Below are 13,712 nucleotides of genomic sequence, written 5' to 3'. Positions count from 1 at the left end.
CTGCAGCACACAGCTGGTTCATATTTAAATGGTTGTCCACTAGGACTCCAAGATCCCACTCACAATTACTATTATTGCTCTGGGTACCATGTACACCAGGGGTGTCAAACTCAGCCCTAATCTATGCTATACCTGTGTATTTGCCTAAATGTAGAACCTTACTTTTTTCACTGTTGAATTTCATTTTGTTAGCTAGGGCCCAAAGTTGAGTTCTGAACATTCATGTAATGAATGCTGTCTTCAAGGGAAACAATATTAATTCTAATTGTGCCTCTTCTGTTTAAATTTCCTCTACCTCTTTAAAGTTATCTAAGTGTAATAGTAAATGGGAAACAATCTGAGAATCAGGGCATAGGCAAGAGAACAGTCAATTAAAACTTAGCCCAGCAGGAGTGTGGGTGGGCCCAGAGGCTCATAAGAGACCTTCCCTAGTTTCTTAACCTGTAAAGGGAATATGAGGGGGGGGGGGGGAAGAAACATGTAATTTCAGATTTGCAAGATGGATTTCAACCTTGTGAGGTAGACAGGCAGGAAACACCACTAGATAAGCTAAATCTGTTTTAATGTAAGGATGCATTAAGAAACTCTTTGCAATGAACTAGTTCCAAAACTTCCAATATACACTATACTGCCAAAAGTATTCGTTCACCTGCCTTTACTCGCATATGAACTTACTGTAAGTGACATCCCATTCCTAATCCATAGGGTTCAATATGACGTCGGTCCACCCTTTGCCGCTATAACAGCTTCGACTCTTCTGGGAAGGCTGTCCACAAGGTTCAGGAGTGTGTTGATGGGAATTTTTGACCATTCTTCCAGAAGTGCATTTGTGATATCGCACACTGATGTTGGAGGGGTTTACGTGGCCTACCACTTTGTGGCTGAGTTGCTGTCGTTCCCAAATGCTTCCACGTTCTTATAATACAGCTGATAGTTGACTGTGGAATATTTAGGAGCGAGGAAATTTCACGACTGGATTTGTTGCACAGGTGGCATCCTATCACAGGTCCACGCTGGAATTCACTGAGCTCCTGAGAGCGTCCCATTCTTTCACCAATGTTTGTAAAAACAGTCTGCATGCCTAGGTAACTTGATTTTATACACCTGTGGCCACAGAAGTGATTGGAACACCTGATTCTGATTATTTGGATGGGTGAGCGAATACTTTTGGCAATATAGTGTAAGTATAAGTATAATCTTTATTGTCATTGTACAAAATAAATACAATGAAATTGTATTATTAAATTAAATAAAACATTTAATCCTCCTTACCCTCACCACCAATTACATAGGCAGCTGATCAATCAATCAATCACAGGCAACCACAGAGCTCACCAATTTATTTTTACTCAGTCCACATTCATTCTTTCCTTTTTTTGTTTTCCTCTTTCAAGTACGTTGATGTTCCTCACATTTTATGAGTTGTCCTCCTGCAGCCCAAGGCATCTTTCAAAGCGTCTTTGACCTGCTTGTTCCTCAGAGTGTAAACAAACGGGGTCATGAGGGGACAAACCACATTGTTGAGAACGGCCACGGCATTGTTGAAATTTTTCCCTTCACTTTCCTCGGGGATGAGGTACATAGAGATGCAACTCCCATATGTGACAGAGACCACGATGATGTGGGAGGCGCAGGTGGAGAAGGCCTTTTTCCTCCCTGCAGCTGTTGGGATGCGAAGGATGGTGGAAATGATGATTGTGTAGGATATTGTGGTGATCGCTAAAGTTCCTAGAAGTGAAAAAATGGAAAGGATGAAGCCAACGAGCTTCAGGAGATGGGTGTCCCCACAGAGAAGCTTCATCAGTGGTTTACTGTCGCAGAAAAAGTGATCGATGATGTTTGAGCCACAGATGGGGAACTGTGCGAAAGATACGGTTTGGCCAAAAATCAAGATGAATCCCGCTACCCAAGAGATCAGCACCATCCAAGAGCAAACACCTTGGCTCATGATGGTGGCGTATCTTAAAGGGTTGCAGATGGCCACATAGCGGTCAAAGGACATAACTGTCAGCAGGAAAAAATCTGTAGTGCCCAAAAAGAAATAAAAAAACAATTGGCTGATACACCCCGCATAAGAGATGGTTTTCTTCCCCGATGCCAAATTGATTAAAGCTTTGGGGATGACCGCTGAAGTGTATCCGATTTCCAAGATGGCGTAATTCCTGAGGAAATAATACATGGGGGTCCTGAGGTGGAGATCCACCAGGGTGATAATAACAATCAGAACATTTCCAGCCATGGCCATCAGATACATGACCAAGAAAAGGGCAAATAGAAGCATCTCAGGCTGGTGACTTTCAGTAAATCCTAGCAGTAAGATCTCCTCAGTCTTGGTTTGGTTGTCCATGTTATCTTGATTGTGAGCAATCTGCAGACATAAACCCTGTTAGAGTTTGTTGCATAAATTCAAATCCAGAAGCACAAAGAGATAACTGATTCAGCTGAAATCATTAACTTCTTCATATATCTAAGAATAGATGAATAAATGTACAATACCAACAGGTGGTCATTCAAAGTAAACACAAGGCAGGAGAGTTATAGGCAAACACCAGCAGTTAGCTTCATTTCAGCAGAGAAGCCCAGACAGAGTGCTAGTTTACTTCTCATAGAAGCAGACTACTTTCTTCTTAAGTTTCTGTTTCAATTCTCTGCACCAGTGGTAGGTTGCAAATCCCGGGGCTACCGGTTCGCTCATGCTAGTGTACACTCCCACAAGCGTAGAAACATCTGGGCAGGTGGGTGGAGCCTCTTGCCACTGCCACTACCAGTTCGCCTGATCCAGGTCGAACCAGGAGCAACCTACCTCTGTTCTGCACAGACTCAGACCTGTTTAAGCTCCCATTGGCTGGCTTAGTTGCTATACCTATTCATTGGCTGGCCTTGTTCCCATGTCTCTCCCGGTCATGAATATTTTAACATATCCTTTGGTGAATTAAATGAGCTTTTATTGTTTAAGAATCTGAAACTAGGCCAATATCCCGAATCGTGCAACCAGCGATTCAGGATATTTATTGGAAAGTTGAGGTGGGAAGAAAATAAATTTAGAAATCAGTTTATTCAAGCATTCCCCACAAACTCCTTGAATCAACTACATAATCTGTCAATACAATCTAGCAAAAATTGCTTATCTGTCAAATTTCCTAACAATGCCTTAATTAATTCATAATTATCGAGCCAAGTTTTTAATACAAAACAAGCAATTTATTAGGTGCTCCATTAGGCAATACCTGTTCGCAGTCAAGCCTGTGTTTTGTTTGACTTTCTTCTGAACTTTACCCCTGTTCCTTCCCTTTCCTCAGTCTGTGTCATAGATCACATTTCCCTGTAATATGCACCCCTCCCAAGCCGGCTGCAGGAATCTGAGATCCCACTTCATGCCGACAGTATGTGTGGGGTATACTCCCCCTCCTTTCTACCATGACAACACGAAGAGTTGACATTAACGGTCAGTTGAGTCAGCATTGTCAGGTTGAAATTGCATTCATTTCAAAGTCCCAAAGGTGTTTTTTCAAGAGGCAACTGGACTTTCTGGTCCGGAAAGTCGAGTTGCCTCTTGAAAAAACACCTTTGGGACAACCATGACCTGGAAGACTGAGAATCCCCATAGACAATATGAATTAGTGCAATATTAATGCAATGGCGAGTTTTCAATTCAATTGTGTAGAATATGAAATATGAATCTTTGTGTTTTATTTTGTATAGTTGTAATGGACACTGAAAATGGCATTTAATTTCGTTGTACAAGGTGCAATGACAATAAACTACTCTGTTTCCCTGAAAATAAGACCTCCCCAGATAATAAGCCCGATCAGGCTTTTGAGCGCATGCGCTAATATAAGCCCTCCTCCCAAAAATAAGCCCTCCTCCAAAAGAGGAGCCAAGGTGGCGCAGTGGTTAAATGCAGCACTGCAGGCTACTGCTAGATCAGCAGGTCAGCGGTTCAAATCTCACCGGCTCAGGGTTGACTCAGCCTTCCATCCTTCCGAGGTGGGTAAAATGAGGACCCAGATTGTTGGGGGCAATATGCTGACTCTCTGTAAACCGCTTAGAGAGGCCTGAAAGGCCTATGAAGCGGTATATAAGTCTACTGCTATTGCTACTGCTATAAAATATTACAACACAGCAGTAACCATGAAGTGAGTACACTCACCACCTCCTGCACCTCAAAGTAATAAGATCTCCACGAAAATAAGGACAAGTGCTTATTTCGGGGGTCAAAAGAAAATAAGACCCTGTCTTATTTTCAGGAAAACATGGTAAACTAAACTAAACTAAACTAAACCAAACTAAACCAAACCAAACATTAATTTGAAAGAATAGATAACCAGAAAAATCCTTTAAGGTATATGGCTTAGACTTAGAATAACTTCATTGTTACATTAAATGTACACTAATCAACATACATTAAAATGAAATTTACTTGCCTACAGCTCTCGAAGGGTCACAACCTCCCATATACACTACATTTTAGGCTTTTAGGGACACACACAAAGAGGGCAGGTAAACTACACATTAGAGGAATTTGCCAAAGATAAACACTTCAAAACACGAAGTGCTATTTTCCCTAAAAATACCCCCAACTTCAAGACTTCCAACTGGAGCTTACCTTTGATCGCTGCCTTTTATGTTCTTGAATAAGCATTGCCCTTTTCAAGCAGTGTCATCCTTAGGTAAAACCACCCTGGATTGGCCCAGAATTATTCTTCTAACACTGACCTGCAGAGGAAGACATTATAACCTTGAGTTTATTCCTTGTTAATGGATTGTCTTCTGCCCAACTACTAGTTCATGAGTGTAGATATTGGCTTTTGCTTTTAATTGATTGACCTCTACACAACTATTGGTTAATGAGTGGAGATATTGGTGCTTGCTATTAGTTGATTGACTTCGGCCCAACTACCAGTTCATGAGTGTAGATATTGGCTCTTGCTTTTAATTGATTGACGTCTACACAACTATTGGTTAATGAATGGAGATATTGATGCTTGCTATTAGTTGATTGACTTCTGCCCAACTACTTGTTCATGAGGATAGATATTGACTCTGGCTGTTAATTGATTGACTTCTACTCAACTACTGATTCATGAGTGTAGGTATTGACTCTTGCTATTAATTGATTGACTTCTGCCCAACTATTGATTAATTAGTATAGATACTGACGCTTGCTATTAGTTGATTGACTTCTACTCAACTACTGGTTCATGAGTGTAGATATTGACTTGATATTAGTTGATTGACTTCTACTCAACTACTGATTCATGAGTCTAGATATTGACTCTTGTTTTTTTAAAAAAAAAATTCAGATGACCATGCAATCCCTCTTCAGCCTAAAGTCTCTTCACAAAAAATGATGAACATTAATTCATTTATGTGATATTTTCTCTCCTCATTCTTTGGCAGGTTTTTGGGGGAGTATTGTAAGGGTTAGGAATGTGGGTGCAGAAATCTTTCTCAGTTCGACATTTGTATCAGCTGCCCTCATATGCTCATATGTGTCCTTTCTCTAAATCAAGTCCTCCAACATTTTTGCCTTTTACAGACATAAATGTGACCTTTTTTTAAAGGAAAATATAGCAATTACTTAGACAATAATTTCAACAAATTATTTTCTTGGGTATGGAAGAATGACAGATCAGATCTCCAACTCAGAACTATATCTGAAATATTGGATTATGTAAAACCAAGCACAGGAAAAAAAACAGATTATCATTTGATGTTGACTGTACTATGCTATAAAAATACAGTCCATCTGCTCCATAACATCCTTTCATTCCCCTTCCTATGATGCAATTTTCAAGCCAGGGTTTTGGATCCATTCATAATCATTTGCTCAATTATTGGGAAGCATGCAAGACTTCCTATTTACACTTAACTAACTGTAGCAATTTTTCCAAATTGCTATAGAATTTTAAACATTCCTTGTAAACTATAAAACACAGTTTTATAAAATCCAGAAAAGAAATGCAATGACTGAAATGTAATTTTGCCAGGTGTGAAAGACCAGGTCCTCAAGTGAAGGTCCTTGTAAACTGATTTAATAATAATAACAATAATTCTTTATTCTCAGTGCACAACATACATACAATGAGATTGGCTGAGCTCCTTCTGTGCACACACACACACACACCAACATAATACAACTCACAACAAAGACAAAGGCAAAGAAAAATATATGCCTAACTCAATAACTCACATTAACAAACACCCAGTCCCATTCAACCAGTGTGAACATGTTACACCCTTCATTGGCCCTTCAAGGCTTAGCATTTAATGCTAAAAACCTATGCACAGAAATCTTCTCAACTTGAAAGAAGATTAATAAATTAGAACCAAATATAGGTATAAAAATATGCATAATACATATTGTAAATAACAGCATTATCAGACTGTACGTGATGATATATTAAAATGTATAGAGTGATAAAGGTATAGAGGATGGCACAACTATGGAAACCATAGACATAACTATGTTGTACAATATGATGTATTTAAAAAGAGATCATACTATATGATTCAGAGAATAAAGGTTATGATTAGGGTGTATAAAAACCACATATATATTTACAAAGGACTTGATACAACCAGCATACCATTGTTACAAAATTGAAATTGTGTTGTAGAATAAATGGAAAATGTACAATAAAAACATGTGTGTGTGTGTGTGTGTGTGTGTGTATACATACACACACACACATACACAAACACACATACATACATACACACACATGTTCTTCTCAACTAACAGTTAGAACCTGCCTACAATTAGATAAGGGTCAATGGCACTCAAGAAAGATTGGACTTAACTCACTTATGGCTATGAATGAAATTCCAGACTGATCCCTCTTTTAATGTCCCACCCAGGTTCTGCTATTCCTTCTCCTACATATTTTACATTAGGTTAAATTCAATAAATCCACCTAGAAAATGGGAATCAGAGTAATTTCTCCCTCAGCTTCCCCCAAAAAAGGAGATCAAAATCTTACAGACACTGAAAGGACATGGATACATTTCAAATATTATAGGGGAAAAAATCTTAGAAAGTTCTGGGTACATTTAAAGAAGACTTCACTTTGAGTTACTTCTAAAGTAACAAAGATGGGCTTTTTAAAAAAGCAAATAAATAAATAATAGTAGATTACACATTTGTCTATTTTTTTTAAAGTTCCTTCAATTTATTGACTCCCTAAAAGCAAACAATCTTTGCCCTTCTAAGAATTAATAACAGTACTAAAGAAAAGGAATGATCTTGGTACGGAATGAATAATCTAGGCACCTCAAAATCCACTTGTCCATGGATTTCTCTTGACCAAATCTTGGTTGAAGACTCTTTGGATATTAAACACTAAGATTGTACTGTGATTCAGATGCAAGGACTAAATAGTGTTTGTAAGCATGTGGTGATATGAAGTTAGCAGCTCTTCCTGAGTCCTTCAGAGAAATGCTTCTTTCTGTAGGACCTGCAGTTGACAACCAGGAGAAGCTGAGAAAAAAAAAATAGTTTGCTGCAAACAGCCGAGAGATACCATACTGATGTCCCTAAGGGATACTGTTTGAAGTTCTTAGCTACAGAAAAATTGAAGGTCCTTCAAGTTACTTCTCCATCACCACAATCAGTTAAAAGTTGTAGACTCCAGATAGAAGCTTTTGAGAGCATCCTCTCATAGATATTAAGCAGATCCACATATCCCTTCTTGAGTGTAAATCCTTCCTCTTCACTTAATGTTCAAGATTGGGGAATAGCTCTTCCTGAAGTCAAACAATATAGACTTATTTTATTTAATATGACTTTCACCTAAACCAAATTATATTTTGATGGACCAAGATATGTTCCACTAATGAACTGTGGATCATCTTGCCCTACCAGAGCTTACCTTAAAAGTTATTTACTTTGGTGGGATGCATGCATATGTCATTCCGGAGCAAACAATTTCAGATATGTAGTTGTGAATATGCTTATTTAGACTATCCCTTGGGTCAACTTCTATCTATAAGGGGCGGGATTAGATGAGATTAAATTAACAGAGTTGGAAGGGACCTTGTAGGTCATCTAGTCCAACCTCCCACCCAAGCAGGAGACCCTACATCATTTCTGGCAAATGGCAGTCCAATCTTTTCCCGAAAGCCTCCAGTGATGAAGCTCCTACAACTTCTGAAGGCAACTAATGTTCCATCGGTTGATTGTTCTCACTGTCAGAAAATTTATCCTTATTTCTAGGTTGAATCTATGCTTGGTCAGTTTTAATCCATTATTCCTCATCTGGCCTTCGGGTGCCTTGGAAAACAGTTTGACCCCCTCCTCTCTGGAGCAGCTCCTCAAATATTGGAAGACTGCTATCATGTCTCCCCTGGGTCCTTCTCTTCACTAGATTACCCAGTTCCTGCAACCGTTCTTCATATGTTTTAGTCTCCAGTTCCCTAACCATCCTGGTTGCTTTCCTTTTCACTTTTTCTAGAGTCTTAGCATCTTTTTTATAGTGTGGTAACCAAAACTGGATGCAGTATTCTAGGAATAATCTTACTAAGGCTTTACAGAGTAATAGTATTACCTCACTTGGTGCGGTGGCTGAGCATTAAGGTGCTGGGCTTTTTGGCTGGAAAGCTGGGCACCCCAGTTTGGAGATCCAAGCACCATATGACGGGATGAGTTCCCATCCTCATCCCAACTCCTGCCAACCAAGCAATTCGAAAACATGCAAATGTGAATAGATAAATGGGTACCACTTTGTTGGGAAGGTAACAGCACTTAGGGATATCATACTGCCCACATGACCACGGAAATGTCTTTGGATAGCGCTAGCTCAATGGCCTTGAAATGAAGATGAGCATCGGCCCCTACTGTCGGCAAAGACTAGCAGAGTAAAATCCTATGGGACTCCTTATTTACTTAGTATCTATCTATACCAAGCAATTTATGCTATTGGATGATATTAGCTACTCATTAGAGGTTGTCTGAATCCCCATACGGTGTGACTAAGCACTGTTCGTTCATCTGCGTTCTCTTTATTTCCAGAATATTTTATACTCAAATGATTATACAAAGCCAAATGCAGCAGAGTATAATAGAGCCGGCGCCTGAAACCTGTGGGCCGTGGCCCACTAGTGGGCTGTGAAGGGATTGCAACCAAGCCACAGAAATGGCTGGTGAGTGTGCTTATAAATACTCATGTGGGCGGTGGGCGAGTGACTCCTCTTGACCTATTGGGATCTCAGATCAAAACATCTTACCTTATTGCGGCCAGAATCTCAAAATAGCATTTAACACAACAAAGTACTTAAGCAAAATGATTCAGTTGAGCTCTGCATATGCGGGACTGATTGTGACCCGACAAAAGCATGCCCGACAACAGCGTGCCGACAAAACCGCTTCGATAAAACGGCGACATCGACAGTGTGCCCACAAAGGCGCGCCGACAAAAGAGCACCGACAGAAGCGCCATTACGGTTAAGATAAGGGTGGGTGAACCGGTTAAGGTAAGGGTTAGGGTAAGGGTAAGGGTAAGGGTAAGGGTAAGGGTAAGGGTTAGGGTTAGGGTTAGGGTTAGGGTTAGGGTTAGGGTTAGGGTTAGGGTTAGGGTTAGGGTTAGGTTCAGGTTTAGGTTTAGGGTTAGGGTTAGGGTTAGGGTTAGGGTTAGGTTTAGGGTTAGGTTTAGGGTTAGGTTAGGGTTAGGTTTAGGGTTACCTTTAGGATTAGGTTTAGAGCGTGCTTCTGTTGGCGCACTGTTGGCGCGCTTCTGTAATAATTCTTTGGCGCAATTTCAAACTCGTGCTTTTCTCCCCGCGCTTTTGTCGGCGCGCTTTTGTCGCGTGCACATTTGTCGGAGAACCGGGAGTGATGGGGATACATTGCAGGGGTGACACCGAAATATAACTTTATCATATTTTATCTATATCGCAAATTATTGCATTCTAGCCCAATTTCATTTTAGACTGCATTTTATTCCAATTCCATTTTAAATTGTATTTTATCCAATTCCATTTTATATTGCTTTCATCTAATATTAGTAATAATTTATTTCTGGAACTTTGCACTTGGCCCAAGGTCTAATCAATAAAGAGGAATGTTTTACAGATGGCACCTGGCACCAACAAGGTTAGCTAAATTCTTAACAAATACTTCCCCAAAATGTTGGAAATGTGAATCAATACACGGAACATATTACCATTTATGGTGGACCTGTGAGGAGGCTAAATTTTTTTGGAAAAGGATCAAAAATTGACTGGAGGCAATAACAGGGGTTAAAATAGAATGGAAACCTGAAGTTTTTTTATTAGGAATAATGTCTGCGAAATACCAAAAAGAAATCCAGTATTTAATACTACATATAATTACGGTGGCAAGGATTGCTTTTGCCCAGAAATGGAAAAACAAATTAATTCCAAGCGAAGATGAAATAATAAGAAATGTTATGGATTGTGCTGAAATGGACAAACTAACTAAAGAAATCCAGGGAATAGAAGAATCAGAATTCTACCAGATATGGGATAAATGATATAGGTGGATGGAGGAAAGAAACAAGAATCAATGAAGGAATATAACAAAACTCAAAAAATAATAGTTATGAGTAAAATAAGAGGGTTAGGAATGGTGAAATCCAAATGAAATACAATAAGAAGGGGAAATAATATAAGGTGAGTGGTATCGATTGATAATTGCTATTAGAAAGAACAGGAAGCTCCTGTTCGTATTGTATTGTGTAAATGTGGTGTATAGCTAGGTTTTGTGTGTGTGTGTATTTTACATGTTTGTTAATAAAAAAAATAAAGAGGAATGTATGTGGGATTGAAGTCTCCAGTTTTAACTATTCCATCTTACATCTGCCCAACAGAGATTCGATAAATTGATTTTTTTATTGTGTATGTCTGTGTTTGTGCACGTACATATAGCTATCAAAACAAGGAGTGACAACTGTTTATTTGTATGATTGTTGAATTACATAACTGATCTTACTTAATAACAGAATAACATCAATAGTAATAGCCCTTAGACTACCACTTCCTACTACTTCATAGTGCTTTATTATAAACCTCTCTAAGGGATTTACAGATTCATCCTCTTGCCCACAACAATCTGCATTCTCATTTTACCAACTACAGAAAGATGGAAGGCAGAATCAACCTTGAGCCAGTCAGGATCAAACTGCTGGAAGTTGGCAGAATTAGCCTCACTACTACATTTTAGCCACTGCACCACCATAATAGTTCTAAAACATGGGTATTCAACTCGCCTCATCATCATGTGAAGTTTTGCAATGTTTTTTCACATTTGCAGAGGTGGGGTGGGTGTGGCCTGCCACATGATGCATCCGGCCCATCGGCCGCCAGTTTGACACCCCTGTTCTAAAGTAACAGAATAAAGCAATAACAGAATAACAGAATAATAGAATGATATAGTTGGAAGGTACCTTGGTGGTTTTCTAGTCCAACCCCTTGCTCAGGCAGGACACCCTATACCAGTGGTGGGTTTCAAAAACTTTTAGAACCCCTTCTGTAGGTGTGGCCTGCTTTGTGGGAGTGGCTTGCCGGCCATGTGACTGGGTAGGAGTGACTTGGCAGTCATGTGACTGAGTAACAACACTCTTGCTTAGCAACCAAAATGTTGGCTCAGAAATTCTGGCATTTGAAGCACGCAAGTCTTAAAGCTGTCAAGTTACAAGACCCTTGCATCCCTAACCCTTTAGAAAAAAACCCAGGGGTGTTCAAACTTGACAGCTTTAAGATGTGTGGACTTCAACTCCCAGAATTCCTCCTCCAGTCATGTTGGCTCAGGAACTCTGGCACTGAATTGTGCAAGTCTTAAAGCTGTCAAGACCCTTGCACCCCTAACCCTTTAGAAAAACAACCCAGGGGTGTTCAAACCTGACAGCTTTAAGACTTGTGGACTTCAACTCCCAGAATTCCTCCTCTTGCTCTTCATCTTGATGATGTGCAGACGGGCAGGGGGAGGGACCTGGAACCAGTTCTAAACAGCACTGTAGATTTGTGGAACCTCTTCTATAGAAGAGGTTAGAACTGGCAGGAACCCACCCCTGTCCTATACCATTTCAAGCAAATGGTTGTCCTATCTCTACTAGTATTAGCTGGGGCAGTAAATTAGGTCCATTTAATATATTAGGATTTAATTGATGGCCAGATCAGTGATGGTATTCAGCTGGTTCAGACCGGTGCAGACGCACTGGTAGTGGTGACCTACGGGTGGCTGCCCACCAGTGGTGGGTTCCGGATCCTGTTGCAACTGTTATGGTGCAACAGGACTGGGGGTCCACCACATGAACCCCTGCACATGTGCACATGCGTGCAGCATGCACACGCACTTACCACCCGTGACACTCCAGCTGTTCGGCGGAGTGTAACACAGATGCCATATGCTCCATGCACATGCACGGAAGCCTCAAACAGCTCAAATAAGGTAAGGAGTGTGGGTGGGAGGCCCTCCAGAGTACCCTACTGGAACAGTACCTGGTGCTCCCAGCAGGCACTGGTACGCCTGTACCGGGGCGTACCAGCCATATCCCACCACTGCTGACTACCCACCCCGGCTCTGTGTCATCCTATCTAGCCATGTTTTCTAAGCCGAGTGCATGCATGAAGTTGCACACATGAGCAAAGTGCATGCGGGGAAAGCCACATGCATGCACAGAAGGCACACATGCTCACAAAGTGGTGTGTAGCAAACTGGGGGTAAAATTATGTGAAACCTATCTCTGGCCCAGATGCAATGGATATCTACTCCTCCCCTCTTGCCTTGTTAAACTGAGCATCTACAGCACCGTTTTTAATTACACACAAGGATTTTTTTGGTTTGATAGTGTACGAGTTCAACCATAAAGGTTAACATGAGATTTCTTAAACCCAAGGTGAATTGCTGGGTGAGACCTCATCTCAACATAACTCAGCAATGTTTGCCATCTTCAGATGGGATATTGGAGAATTCTTTTGGATATCCAGCTAGTTAATCCTTCAGAACAATGCCAACAATTTCCAGCTCCATCATGCCCTCACCTGTTTCAAGGAAATTCTCTTTCCCCAACTCTCACCTCTGAAAAATCTCTCTCAACTCTTAAGATTTAGGGGGAAAGAAACAGATCTAATATGACACCTATATGTAACTAAACATGAAGATTCTACTTTGTAGACCCTTCACTGCCTGAGAACATCCATGGATATTCCATGAAATTAGCAGGTTCAACCACAGGGCTTTGGCAGCAGGAAATGCTACTTTGAACTCCCAAATAACTTTGTCAACCCTACAAACAAGAAACCAGATACACCAAGTCTACTATCAGTGTTCCAGAAGAACCCAACTCCAATTAAAAACTCCAAGACAGGCATTTGCTCAAAGTTTCCTTTTATTAGTTATACTAGCACATCTGGGAAAATCTGAATCTGAGAGTTACGAGTTTTCCCCTCTGTAAATCAAAAGCCCAGCCTTGTATCTATCAGTCCATCACATGGTTCAATCACCATCCATCCCATCTTGAGACACCACTTCAACCACTCCTCCCCTAGGTGCAGGGATACCATGACCTTGACCAAAAAGAAGAATGCTATTATGTCTAATTACATCCCCTCTACTAAATCCTCCCCATCCCCCCCCCATAATTTCCCAAGCAGAAGAATGTGGCAGCATGGAAGCTTCCGGTGCTTCTGGTCAACTTTGGAAGCCACATTAACACTGGAAGCTTCCATGCTGCCATCTACAAGGAACTGTATTG

General features: G+C 40.5%; 1 protein-coding gene across 1 annotated transcript; it reads right to left on the bottom strand.

Moving 5' to 3' along the window:
* Nucleotides 1–1,408: 1,408 nt before the first annotated feature.
* LOC148046712 (olfactory receptor 6C65-like) lies at nucleotides 1,409–2,347 on the bottom strand. Its single transcript, XM_087714906.1, has one exon. It carries the CDS (start codon nucleotides 2,345–2,347, stop codon nucleotides 1,409–1,411), a length of 939 nt encoding a protein of 312 aa, XP_087571032.1.
* Nucleotides 2,348–13,712: the final 11,365 nt, after the last annotated feature.

This window comes from Thamnophis sirtalis, unplaced genomic scaffold (assembly GCF_051295495.1).
Source record: "Thamnophis sirtalis isolate CommonGarterSnake01/CBP01778 unplaced genomic scaffold, rThaSir2_p1.2 scaffold_4, whole genome shotgun sequence".
NCBI lineage: Eukaryota > Metazoa > Chordata > Lepidosauria > Squamata > Natricidae > Thamnophis > Thamnophis sirtalis.
This window is presented reverse-complemented; position numbering and strand designations above follow the sequence as displayed.